General features: G+C 49.8%; 1 protein-coding gene across 1 annotated transcript in view; it reads right to left on the bottom strand.

Moving 5' to 3' along the window:
* GPC1 (glypican 1) overlaps positions 1-13,364 on the bottom strand; it is a 113,859-nt gene that overhangs the window by 12,226 nt on the left and 88,269 nt on the right. The window contains exon 4 of the mRNA XM_026855014.1: positions 2,579-2,744. Coding sequence (XP_026710815.1) covers positions 2,579-2,744 — 166 coding nt within the window. The remainder of the gene's footprint in view (positions 1-2,578; positions 2,745-13,364) is intronic.

Raw genomic sequence — 13,364 nt, 5'->3', positions numbered from 1 at the left:
TCTCTGCTCTTATATGATTGATGTTCAGAACCTGACAGCTCTCAGAGAATGACCAAGCTGGTTAAAGACTGGACAAGAAACACCACAAACCCACAGAAGATGCCAGATCATGCCCACAGGGCTCACAGTCCAAAAGCAGATCTAGCCTGCAGGGAGCAAGGGCATCAGTCACACAACTGGGAGGCCTCAAACCTTGGCCAGTCTGGAGCATGGATCACAAAATACTCTGCTCAGGTCTATAATACAGGATTTAACAACACGAAAAGTCACAGATTGGAAACATTATGTATCTATTTTCAGCACTTAAAAAGGTTTTGCTGGTTAGCTTGAGCAAGAATGGAAACAAGGACCACAGTTTCTAATTAATGTGCTCTCATCACCTGCAACGCAGTCCTATGGCAGCAATGATTCCTAAAGCTAAACATGCCATACAAGGGGGTAATGTTATTTTATATTCTGAGAAATAACATCTCCTGCAACGTTAAAGAGCTTGCAGTTTAACTCTGCTGCCACTCAGGGGTTGCGGTGTCATCTTCGAGAGTGTATTTTCCAGACAATTTTAGTTTGCAGAGACACTAATGTTGAGATACAGACATTTAAATCAAAGGCTGCACCCCCAAATTAGTGATAAATTATGTTTGAACCACTTACTATAAAAAACTCCCTTAATTTGACCTGCCCTAATTTGTCAAATTGAAAGAGCAATGCTGTGTTTAGTGTAACAAAATCCTCTCCAGCTACACAGAAGGGCCTGGAGAAGGGTGAAGAATGGAAAATGCCAGTGAACTGCTACCTTTGACTCTACGCCTCACTCCACTCCTTGATCAAATTGTGACCTCTGACACTAAAACGTACAACTGCAATTTGAAGGAAGCTCCAATTTCCTCCTAGCCATCACCCCTTGACAGAGTCTCCTGAGGAAGAGGAAGCCAGAATAAGCGCAAAATGCACCCGGAATTGCCTCCCTGTCAATCAAGCAGAGCTGTATGTTGACCCTTCAGGAAACGGGCAGTCATCCTGCCAGGAAAGCACTGACGGGTAACAGTTGCCTTGCTCTGGTCAGAAAGGCCAAAGTGCCATCAGAGTCCTGGTGTAAACCCTAGGGAAGGGAATGTTCCTCCCTCTCTTTTGCTGCAGGCTCCCAAGTCACTCTCATGGGGAACACTTCCAATTAGCTGCAGTAAGTTGCCACTTGGTTCATTAGCCCCAGAGCAAGGCACGCAGCTGGCCAATGCACCTCACCGGGCAAGTGCACCGGACTCTGTGTGCAGCCGTTTGGTATTTATTTTGCAATGTCCCTTGAGAGGCAGATGACACTCCTTGTCCTTCAGTGTGATTTTTATTGTTACCACCACCAGACATCACCCCTGAACCAGCCTGTCGGGCTGCAGCTGGCTCGTGAGCTGGTGGTCTTGCTGGTTCCCGTAGCAAGACATGGGAAACGACCAAGCCCGAAGCTCATCTCCTCTGGTGCCTGCCTTCCATGAGTCCAGACAAGCACTAAGGCTCTCTCAGGTCTCAGATCACTCCAGGTCTAAATGTACAACCTGGGAGAGAAAGAGGAGCTTGCTGGGTGATGCTCTGTGGGCACAAGGAGTAAGAGCAAACAACCTCCCCGGATGGACTGCAGATGGGGAGAGAATGTGCACTGTAACACAATCACCACATTTTCTAAACACAGACCCTCACCAGCCTTAAACCATGTCCATCAGCTCCACAAGCCACTCTCAGCAGTAGTTCACATTTAAACTAGGAGCCATGGGATCTGGAAAAAACAGCTGAGTGACACCCGAGGTTTTCTTAAAAGAGATGCCCAGGTCTGATCAGGCAATGCAGAATTTCCTGCAGGAACACCTGGCTGAAGTTCTGCAGCCTGTGTTGCACAGCAGATCAGACCACACCATGCAGTGATATTTCTCAATGAAATGGCCACCTCTATACAAACCACTTTAAAATATCCATTACCTTAGCTGAGTGACAAAACAACCCTGAAATGAGCTCTTTTCTTATTTAAAATACAAGTGTAATTTTTTCATTCCTGGTGATGTCTGTGACTTACTCCTCCCCATGTATTTGTTTAAGACACCTCTTTTCTTTTAGAAGTACATGATTCTGATCCCTTTGCTCTCCATCCATGGAAACAGTTTATGGCTCCATGTCTCTAGACTACCTCCCAAAGAGGCCAGCAAGTGCTTCTCCTCTGCCCTCACAAGTGCTCTGGTATGGATGACGAGGCAGCTCTGACAGCGTACATGTGGCAGGATCTGTCCCTAAGCTTCAGTGCTTGGGGGGAAAGGAAGAATTACTTGAATGCAAAGTGTGGGGCAATCCCAAATGAGCACAGGCAAGATGACAACTCTATAAGCCCTTCTTAGCCAGGCCAGCAGTGTCCTTTCTAATAGTATTAAAGCCCAGAAAAATGTCCTGCACCAGCTTCTAGGCATCAGATCATGGACAGAGAAACTATAGTGTAAAAGAGCCTCCAACAGTCTTGTCTTTACTCGCCAAACACTGCCTCAGAGAGTTCAGAAGGTGCCGTGAGAGGCAGCTGTGCTGCAGCAGAGGAAGGCCATCTTACCCATCAGGTACTTCCACTCGGTGTTCAGGTCTGCTTGGTTGGCCAGGCAGCCCTTCACGACGTTCAGGCAGTAGTTGTTGCACGGCTTCACGTTGGACATGCCCCGGCAGTGCGGACAGTACATCAGCTTCATGATGGCACGGGTGCACTCGTGGCTGAGAGATACCTGGGGGGGAGACAGATCAAAGTGAGGCACAGAGGCTGTCAGGGGGCACCTGGGAGAACCTACCCCTTTCCCAGGGGTGAAGGAGCTTGGTGTGATCTGGAAGGCAGCACATTTACCCAGGTGTGTGGCCCTGGGAATGCTGCTTCCCCTCTCACTGCCTCCCCTTCCCCCCACCCCTCCTCAGATGTGACCCCCATCAGAGAGACAGGACCTTCGAGGCAGCTGCTAGTTCCTCAGGCTGTGTTTAAACCCAGGGTTCTGGGAAAAACCTGTATGTGAGCACCATCCTCCTTCCAGCCAGGTCTGGTGGCCACAAGGACAGCCCAGGCTGTCCACTGGCTGTAACCGTGACCCTGACATGTGGAGCCTCTGCAATCGGGGACACCATCATGCCCTTTCTGCAGGAAGGGTTTGTTCTTGCTGCCCGGCAGACACAGGTGTCCCACCACAAACTGCATCTCCGGCTTCCTGGGGGGACAAACAGTGGGGGCCTCTCATGGAAAGTTCTCAGTGGTATCTTTGTAAAGGAGAATGGTGTTAGGGAAAGACTTGAACAATTCCAAAAATACAGGCAATTGAGAGCACTCAACACTGGGAAGTGATTGCTCTCTGAAAGCACTTCAGGAGCCGCAGGCAGGCCAACACACACCATGCCAGTGACTCACAGGCACTGCACGTACAGTCGATGTTTTGCAGAGGTGACCCTGGAGGCGGCTTTGGAACCTTTAATTAAACCACCCTGGTCTCATAAGCACAGTGCCAGTGTAGGTGCAGAGCAGGGTAGCAGCCTCTGCAGCACGTCAAAGTCTGCCCAGACTGTCAGCCATGGGACAGCGTCCCTCTGACTGCCATGGGCGAGGGGCTGTCAGTGTAAGCTGAGCAATGAATAATGACCTGTCAGACCCTGCTGAGGTGCTGGCAGAGCTCAGTGCTCCCCTCTCTCTTTGCTAAAGTGTTTTCCTATTTGTGGTCTTTTTCCATCTTCGCTTAGATCCATTTGCAATTCCCTTGTCATTCTTTTAAAAGCATTTACAAAAATAAACATAAGCGTCTGCATGCAAGTCTCATTTGGTACCAGGTACTTGGCACTCACAAGGAGCCCAAAGATGGAAAAGTGACGGAAGGGGTAAATCTTGACATGGAAAAACTCCCTGAGCCTCAAGCTGTAGCAGCAATGCTAAGAACTGCTCTGACCTCTTTATTACTTGTTAAAACATACTTTGAACATGGCCTTTTAAGTTTCTTCTGGGGGACTCCAGAAAGATTCAGTTCTGAGGTACCCTTAGGAGAGTATGAACATGCTGAGCCCACTCTTAGAGGCTGAGTGGGAAAATCCTTAAGCTTCCCCCCTCCTGAAACTGCCTGCATGGTAGCACCTCACTTCCAGTCAGCTTTGGAAAACAAATGTTGCATGATGCTGGGGCTTCATCAGGCAGGATGTAGTTAAAATTACCTTGTGAGAATCTTCTTCAGGACCAGGACAAAAATTTCTAGGTCTCAGAGAGAGAACCTAAACAGAAACCGCTTCCCTGCCTCAGCCACCAGAACAAGCCCTGAGCCGCCTGCCGGAGAAACGCCGTGTTCCGCGGCGGCCGGAGGGGCTGAGCCCTGCGGGAAACACCACGCACGCCAAGGCTTCGCTCTGCCTCCTCGGCGAGACTCCTGCCGCCTGTCCGGGACAACTCCCGCAGGCAGACACCGGCACCCGGCTGCCGTGCGGCTCTGCTGCCAGGAGATGGAGGCTTCGTCCCGCTGCACCGCACGGGTGCCACACGCTTCATCTCCGGGAGATGCTGGCAAAGGCGCTGCCGTCTCCCGCCTCAGTGATCTGAGAGGGGATGCAACAAAGCAGAGGGACAGGCAAACAAAGGGATAGTTTACTTTACATCTCAGGGTTTAAACAACCATGACTGAAGAGTGACTGAAAAAACAACTAGGAAGGGCGTGTTGAACACCACTAACACAGGCTGAAGACCTTCCAAAACCCAAGCATTTACAGAGAAACCAGGAGATGCAGCTAGGAAAGGAGCTGCGACTTCTCCTTCCCCAGACAGAGCATTTGCAAATGTGAATTATACAGCGAAGCTCCAACTACAGTGTGCAATCTGCGCAGGCAACCATGTCCTGAACACAACTTTGTCTCCGTGTTTCACCGACGTGCCTCGTCACCGCTCGTCCCCGCTTAGCCAGCTGTGGCCATGCAGCACCGTAACCTCACGCAGCACAAACCATGCTGCAACGTCCCGGGAGCTGCGGCACAAACAAGTCACGCAGCTGAGCCCTGAAACATGGGACTTCCCACAGTACTGATGGGAACCAGCGAGCAGCCGGATGGTTTGCCTGCACTCACACAGGCCTGTGGGTGCCCTGCGCAGCCTTTTGGAGCGGAGGGACTGAAGTGCGTCATCTGGAAAGGGGGACTGCTGCGGCCTGCGCCAGGAACACCCTGGGCCAGCCAGCCAGTGCCAGAGAGGACAGCCACCAGCAGCTAGAAAACAAAGCTATTTGGTACACTGCCAGGGCCCGCAGGGGATGCCAGGAGAGGCAAGTGACAGATCTTGGCTCAGAAAAGCATCTCCAACATGCTTAGCTTTAAAGTATGGTGTAAACCAACAACTCTACTGGAGCTACCCAGGTGACCACAGAGAGCCCATATTTAAATGAAGCTTCTGACAGGCCCAGTGGGCACTTCACAAGTATTTCTGTTTGCAGAATTTATCCTGGTCGCTGCATTTATTTCTGTGTGTGTCTTTTCCAACAAAACAGAAAGGACCTTCACAGCCTGAGCACAGCACTCCCTCGCCCACCAGAGAGTCACGGTGTGGGGCCACCCATGCCCTGTCACCGTGCAGAGCTGCAGAGGGGAGTGGTGGGCCCGCTCCTTGGTGCCCACTTACTCCATCTGGCCTCTGGCACGACTGGTGAGTGTAGGCAGCTGCCAAGGCTCCCCGTGATGCAGACAGCTGCCTGCTGTCCTGCAACCCACCTCCCCCCGACCTCTCCATGGCTGTCAGACAGCCAAAACAGCCTGTCCCCAGCTACACTGCCTGTGTCCCTGCCGGTGCCCACAGAGCAGCCGCCTCCTGCCCACACAGCTCTTGTGGGCTGCTGCCACCTGCCTTGGGGAAGCGGGTACAGGCAGAGCACTGGGTGACAATGGCACCTGAGGCTCAGACTCAGCTCCTGAGGGTCGGGGAGGGAAAAAAAAGCTGCTTTTGCACCTCAGCGAGAATCATTTCTGGATGTCAAGGAGGAGCTGTGTGTAGCCTGTCACTCTTATAAGGTGGCTTTGTCACCCAGAGGACAGTGGAGTACCACACTGCCCCAGGGGGGGATCCTGCAGCATCCAGGAGAGGTGGCACCCCTCGCTTCTGCCCCCCTTCCTCAGAGCCTCTCCTCTGAAGATGAGCAGGTGGCACATCCACCACCAGCTGCTGCTCCACTGAATCTGGCAGGTGCCAAGTGTTCAACTTAATCTCTTGGCAGGATAAGTATTAATTTTTGCAGGTGGAAAAGGCCAGGCTCACTCCCCTATCCCAAAGAACTACCCAATCCTCTCCTGTTGGCAGCAGCACTCCTTTTTCACAGGCAGGCTGCAGAGGAGAACAGAGAACAGAAGGATGAGAGGGCAGGAAGAGGAATTTCAGAGTATTTTCTGCATGTTTTGCTTGGCCAGAGCTCAATTCCACCCAGCCCATGGACTTCTGCTTCATACAGGACAGAGGAGAGTGGGGGTTTGGGGCTCCCAGAGCCCCTCCCAGCTCTGATCCTGCACCATCCCTTTGAGGGACTTGCAGCACGTTAAGGAACAGAGCCCTTCAAACTTATCTTAGTCCTTGTGGATTAGTTTCCTTAAGTAAACTTCCAGGGTTTTTCAGGGATGCTGTATCCTCACAGGGGAATCCCAGCCCCAGTTAGGAGGGGCTGAGATTCCCTGCCCTGTACGGATACAGCAACACAACCTGCCTGCTCACCTCCCGGGTACAGCCACGCCAGCAGTGGCACTGAGGAGAAGAGCTCCTTGGGCTGGAGCCCTGGGGCCACACGCCCTCCATGGCAGCTTGTTCGAGATAAACACCCCCACAGTGAGAGTGAAGCAGTTTCTCTGAGCTGGCAAAGTCAAGACTGACCTCCACCTGCACAGACATCTTCACTTCCTTGTGCTTCTGCTTTCACCCTTCAGCCTTTAAAAGAACCTGAAGTGCTATGACCTACCCCCCCGCCTAACAGCTACTGTCTGCCAGCTAAGACTTGGTGGAGAGCCCCTCTGGCTTCCCAACACAGATCTGCAAGAACTAATAGATCAATAAGCAACATCCTCTATACATCATAGGTGGCCTAAAAGCATGAGCATGCAAACTCCTCCAGATGGAGTGAAACCTAACATAATTTCTTCATCTTTAAATGACCTGGCACAGCATGAAGACAGTACATGACAATAATTGATTTTTCTAAGCACCATCAACCTGGCCCAGCCTGTGGCTGGTTCTCCTTTAAGGAGACATAGTTCTCCTTTAACTTTAGTGGCACCTATAGTCTTTTCTTAGCTCAGTGACCTAGAAACTGAATTAAGATGTTAAGAGAACATGCACAATACATTGGAGAAGCCATTTCCCAAAGAACTGAAAAAAAATCACTGAGAGATATGGCTTGGAGCCAGGACACTCTTCACTCAGTTGTCAGAGGTATAAATAAGTATGCAAAACAAAGCTAAGCCCAGCTTAAAAATACACTGTTCCTACGTCATTGCTCAGTTAAAATCCACATACTCTATTCTGATCCCAGTGACATCAGTGGCTACAGTCCCTTAAAGTGTAAGCCCAGTGATGCAGTGATAAGGAAAAAAATATTATCTTCTAGAAACATACCCAAAATAGGGGACAATTAGGTATTGAGCAATAAATAATTTTAATTAAAACTATTTTACAGCTGGGGATACAGTAGTTGATTCAAGTAGCAATGAGGTAACGCAACAGGAACAGGTGGCTGCCTCAGAGAAAGCCCTGTTCCACCATAAGCGCTGACATTTCAAGAAGGTTGTCATCAGGTATTATCCTAGGACTGTGGCTTGCAGCAAGAGACGAGCTCTGTGCTTTTCCATGGCTACTTTCCAAAGCCTGATATGTGCCCATACTTTGTTGATGAAGCCACCAGGCCAGATGTGAATTGATGGAGGCAACAACTTTGCCAGAGCAAAAGATCCTTGCAGACTCTCTTGTATCATGCCTCGGACGGAGCTGGAGCCTGCTCGCAGGTTTGCACAGCTCACGGCACAGCTGCCCACCGTGGCTGCTGAGCTGGGGCTCACCATGCCATTATTCAGCACCAGTTCTTGCACAGCAGCCAGCAGAGAATGGTCACGTGTGGAGATAATATGACAGAAAATTGAGAACACATAATTCTCAGCATTTGGAGTGGCATCGGTTTCCCTCATTCTTCCTCCTCCTGAGCAATGTTTAAATCAATTACAGTAAAATTAATGACTTTTGCAAGTGATTTGCTGAGAGGATGGGCTGGGGGATTAGTCGCTAGCTGGGTTCTTTGCTTCCCCCCAGCCAATTTAGAAAACATTCAGTGTGAAAGGCTTCAAACAAAAAACCCCTCCTGCCATGTATTTTATTAATATGCTTTCCAAGCAGAGAATCACAGAAACACAGGAGGCTCAGGGATAACAAGCTGTCACCTACTCTGTCTCCCTGCACTGAAACACATTTGAGGAGAGCTAAGTCATTCTTCATATTACTTAAAGCATAACTTCAGAAGAGTTATAAACTTTCTGAAGTGAGTACACAGGGAGGTGAAACTGCTTGTAGAAGGGGAAAGTATTCAGCTCAAACAGGTGAGACCCCTGCACAGACACTGGAGGGACTGAAGACACCTGAGTGCAGACAGTTCTTGGGACAGCCAGAGCTTTAGTCTCTGTAGGACACACAGCAGTAGAGCAACTCTCTGGTCAAAATGGGCAAGATTTTTCCAGAACATAGGAAAAAGCCTTCTTGTCCTTTCTCTGTGCCTTTAACAAACAACTCAAACTTGTGATTTGCATGTTCAACATAAGTTACCCATCTTTACACAGATACATGCTCACAGATAACAAAAGCATGTTTTATAGAGCCATGGGACACTTCTCTCTCAGCCCCACCATTATCTGTTCTTTCTCCCACCAAAGCACCTACCCAGGTTATGTGTTGATTTTCCAAACACCCACTGATTTGTAAGCCTTTTTTCAGTGCAAGGTTTGGTGCAAGTCACAACGGATGCATAAGAGGGTGCAATTCCTCCTGGCCTGACCCTGGACCTCTCTGAATCTACAATAGTGGGAGGCTTTTTACCCTTCTGACAGGTTACCCTTTTTACCTTTTGACAGGTTACAGAGAAGAACAGAGAAGTGCAAAGAGACATGTTTTCTGCCATTACCCTAATGCCTACTGCTTGGAAAATATTCAAGGCCCTCTAAAACATCCTGAGTAATATTAGAGTACAGAAAGGACCATGGAAGCAATGATAGGAGTCTTATATGTTACTGAGTTTTCACAAGCGCACTGTCTCTTAGCAAAAAGTTGCTACACCCTCCTCACTCCAGAAAAGCATTTCTTTATCCAAGACAATTATTTCAAATAGGTGGCTGGAAAGGCCAAAGAACCAAATGTGGGATGCAGAGAGAAAGGCCCTGGGGAACAGCGACCACAGAGGCCCTAGCGCTGGGACAAGCTCTGTACATCAAGGCCAGGAGTTACAGGGTCTTTCTGATCAAGCAATGATCCTCCCTCCCCCTCCTAACTTCCCTGAGCGTTGGCAAAAGGTTGAGCTTTAGGAAGCCACAGGCACCTGGAAAATTGTTTTAACAGTGGCAGTACCCAGCTGCTTCCAGAGCAGCACGGTGTGCGGTGGGCTGTGCCGCCGGCTCCCACGGGCACAGCACGCCTGGCCCCGGCCGGCTGCGAGGGTCCTGCTGCTCCTGCAGCTGGTGGCAGGGCTCCTCCTGCGCCCACCCGGAGGTAGCCAGCTCCTTTGGCACCCAGAACCTGCAGCCAAGTTGCAGATGATGTTTTTGAAGTGCTGGCTTCAAACAAGGAAAAGAAAAAAAAAAAAAGAAAAAAACCCCACCCAAACCCCAAATCCTTTCTCCTTTTGAAGCCTGGCTTAAAAGCAAATGAGAACCTTCAGACTAGCTGCAATTTGATGGGACTCCTTGGCCTTCAGGGGCCTTTAAGTACATCTGAAAGGCATTTAACACCAATAAAATAAGCTGAGCTCTTGCCGGTATTTTTCCTACCCCCACCTCTCCTGTTACACATTCACCCCCAGGCTGCTGTGGACCATCTGTGCCTCACTTCCCAGGGGAAGCTGGGTTAGGTAGAGGGGAGAAATTTGGCGATTGAGAAAGAGGCCTGGATGAAAAACACAGGCTACTGGAAGTGCTGTCAACTCCCCTGGCTAGTCACAGGGATAGGGGCAGGTTGGCTGATGGAGGCAGAAGGTTGAGCTAGTACCTAATGCTGTCGATGGAGCTGTTTTTCTGTAGGCTCTGTCCCCTCTAAAAATTTTGCCCAGAGGTTTATGAGGGTGGCCTGCAGGGACCTCTCTGCAGCCTGGTGTTGGTGTTCACTGAGCTGGACCGTGTCCCTGGCGCGTGGCTGCTCTCCTGGTCCCTTCCTGGCTTTAGTCTCCCAGAAGCAGTGCAGACACAAGGTGGGCACGGGGACCTCTAGCACCTAGCTGCGGTTTTGGCATGATGCGGGGATGGTTGGGGCGAACACAGAAAACCTCCAGATATGTCAGATACATGTCAAAATGTGCCTGCATTAACTCTCAGGTATATTTTTCCAGGTAGAAGGAATGTATCTGAATGGCCATTCTAATCCCCAGAAGTACCAGTTAAACCCAGTGACGTAAGGCAACTCAGACTTCCAAACTGACGACTGCTTTAAAGCCAGCAGATAGCAGGCAGGTTTCTAGATGCAGGCATGTGTGCTGGGCAGCTAGAAGCAGAAAGCACCTCTAGCTGGACACATCCCCAGGTCTGGGGGCTGAAGACAGCTATGCAGGCAGCTGAAGCTGAGGCATTTGTAGCACCCTCGCTTACCTTCTCATGCATATTTTAAAGGCAGGTGATAGAAGTAAGGTGAAGTAAGAAGTTTTTCCTGCCAGCTGTGAAACACCCATTCTGGTTTAAGAGAAAACAGGTCAGCTCTTCAATTCACAGATCTGGCCGTGTGTGCTGGGAAATGCAGGTGGGTGTTCAGAGCCACTCCAATTACCCCAGATCCCTCAGTTGGAATTGTACAGTTGGGATAAAGTTGTCAGTATGAAGAACAGCAGCTACAAAATAGGCCAAGCAGGGGAGCGGATCCTGCCGGGCCAGTGGTGGAGAGCGCTGCTGAGCTGCCTGGGGGACAATCGCCAGCCCAGGTACAGGTTCAGCCAGCCAGCCTCATCCTCTCTATAACAGACCGGACTGGGAGGACAAGTTTGTGTTTTGCCAGGGAGCTGCCCGGCTCTGTGATCAGGGCTATCTGCAACGTTGCAATTTCACGGTGGGAAACATTTCCCTTTTACAGTCTCCCTGTGGAAGGACCCTCAAATACTGTGACCCCAAAAAATCTGTGCTGTTCTCTGCATCTTCACGTGTGCAAGCTGGAAGTCAGGGCCATGGCAGCTCCATGCACTGGGCCATCCGTGCCCACCCTCCTCCAGGAAAGGAGCGGGAGCTGCAGGTGCTCCCATCCCTCCGCTGGCGCAGGGAGCAGACCCTGTTCTCTCTGCCACATGGTCAGCAGCTGCCTTGTGCATGTTTATGCCAGCCCTGATGTAATTAGCACCTTGACGTGTGTTAAATGAACCAAGCTTTGCAATCTTTTAGAATAAAACTCTAAAAGAAACAGCTGCAGGGCTGACAGAAATATGATTCTTTCAAAGTCTAATGAATTGTATAATCACTTCAGTCATTATTTTGCATCTTCCTTCCACAAATGCACAGCCACGAGTCCTTGGAGCACAGTGAGTTTTAAGCCTCACCAAGTCCATCATCCAAAATACATCATGCATGTTTCCAAACCCCCATCAGGGATCAGAAAGCAAGTGGGGTGCAGGCGCAGCATGCTGGTGGTGGCTGTGCTGGGGACTGGCGGCAGGGGCGAGGAGCAGACAGCCCTGCAGTTTGGTGACCCTCATGCTTTCACCTCAACGTGTTCAGCTCAGCACAGGAATGAAGGCTGATGCCAAATCCATGCCTTTTCTGCTCCAGCAAACCAGAGCTGCTGTTAAGCCTGAGGCCAGACAAACTGCTTGGGTCCATCCCCACCAGCCCAGCAGCCATTTCGCAGACTCAGAAAAAAAAAATTAAAAAAAATGAAGGCTAGGGTCATCCAGCCAAACTGGGGCAGCAAAACAGAGAGCAGAGTTGGCCCTGTCTCTCTCCACAGCCGGTGGTGAGGGCACTTCCAGAGGGCAGTGAGGATGGCTCCAGAAGGCAGTACTGCTGTAAGTGACACCAGACCTGAGGGCAGGACCCACAGCTGAGAAGGAGGATCTGTCCCTTCAGATTCCTATCTAGTGCCTAACTACCTTCAGATATTAAAATGAGGAAGATCCATGTGGATACACAGACTGCTGTTATGCTCCTCTCCCTCCAGAGGAAAATACTGCAAGCCAACACCTGCCTATTCAACACACTCCCAGCTCTGTTCATCTGACGCAGTTATTTCCAGCTGGTACAATTTTCAATCCTTTGAAAACTAGATTCAATTGACTTTTAACCACCAGGTAAATATAGAAGACATATATCTGCTTGTCTGCATTATTTCTATTATATTCAGAACACCTATGGGTTTTTATCCCTGAAGGGTTGTGATTTGAACATAACAATGGATAGAAATACTGGAAAGTAATATGTGAAATACATAAGGAAGTGTTCAAGACTGCATGCTCCCCATCCAGCTCAATTTGAATCTGTCCAAACAAATTCCAACATTATTGCAAAATTCTCTCCCTAGCTTTACATGCAGCGGTGCTGGAAAAGAGCAGTGGGATGCAAAGGGTACATGTGGGGCTGCAGGAGCTGCTGTACCAAGTTGTTTAAAGCAAGAAGGCAGCTGATGGCAGGCTCAGGGAGCACATGTCAGCTCAGGGAAAGGGATATTCAGCTTCTGGGTTTGCAGAGGGAATCAGGCTGACAGGGATTTAAATCTAAAACGTTTTAAACCATGCAATCCCACATACAAACTGCCCAGGGACAGCCCACCAAGAAAACATGAGACACTTCAACAGAGATGAGACTGACGTGACCTGAGCAAGGAAGGGCACATCCCTGTGCCTGCAGGAGCCACTGCAGGAACTAGTCCCTGAAGGTGCAAGAGCAAGATGGTGTTTACAGGCAGGGGTGTCTGAAGCACCCCAGGCTTCTCAACTCCTGGGACTTCAGTCCTCCTCCTCCTCCTGAATACAGCCAGACCTGCAAACAGTACTTGTGGCATTTTCTACCCTATGTATTGCTCCTGAGTCTGTAGCAGCAAAAGCTTTTAGCACAGGCACCAACCAGCTCATTTTCAGAAAGTCCCATCAGTGGTTTGCAATGACAGTAGGGAAAAAAATGAAAAAAACAGCACTCTCCAGCAGTTG

Source organism: Athene cunicularia, assembly GCF_003259725.1.
Source record: "Athene cunicularia isolate RWA chromosome 9 unlocalized genomic scaffold, athCun1 chr9_part1, whole genome shotgun sequence".
Lineage (NCBI taxonomy): Eukaryota > Metazoa > Chordata > Aves > Strigiformes > Strigidae > Athene > Athene cunicularia.
Note: the sequence above shows the minus strand (reverse complement) of the source record. Positions and strands in the feature narration are given on the sequence as shown.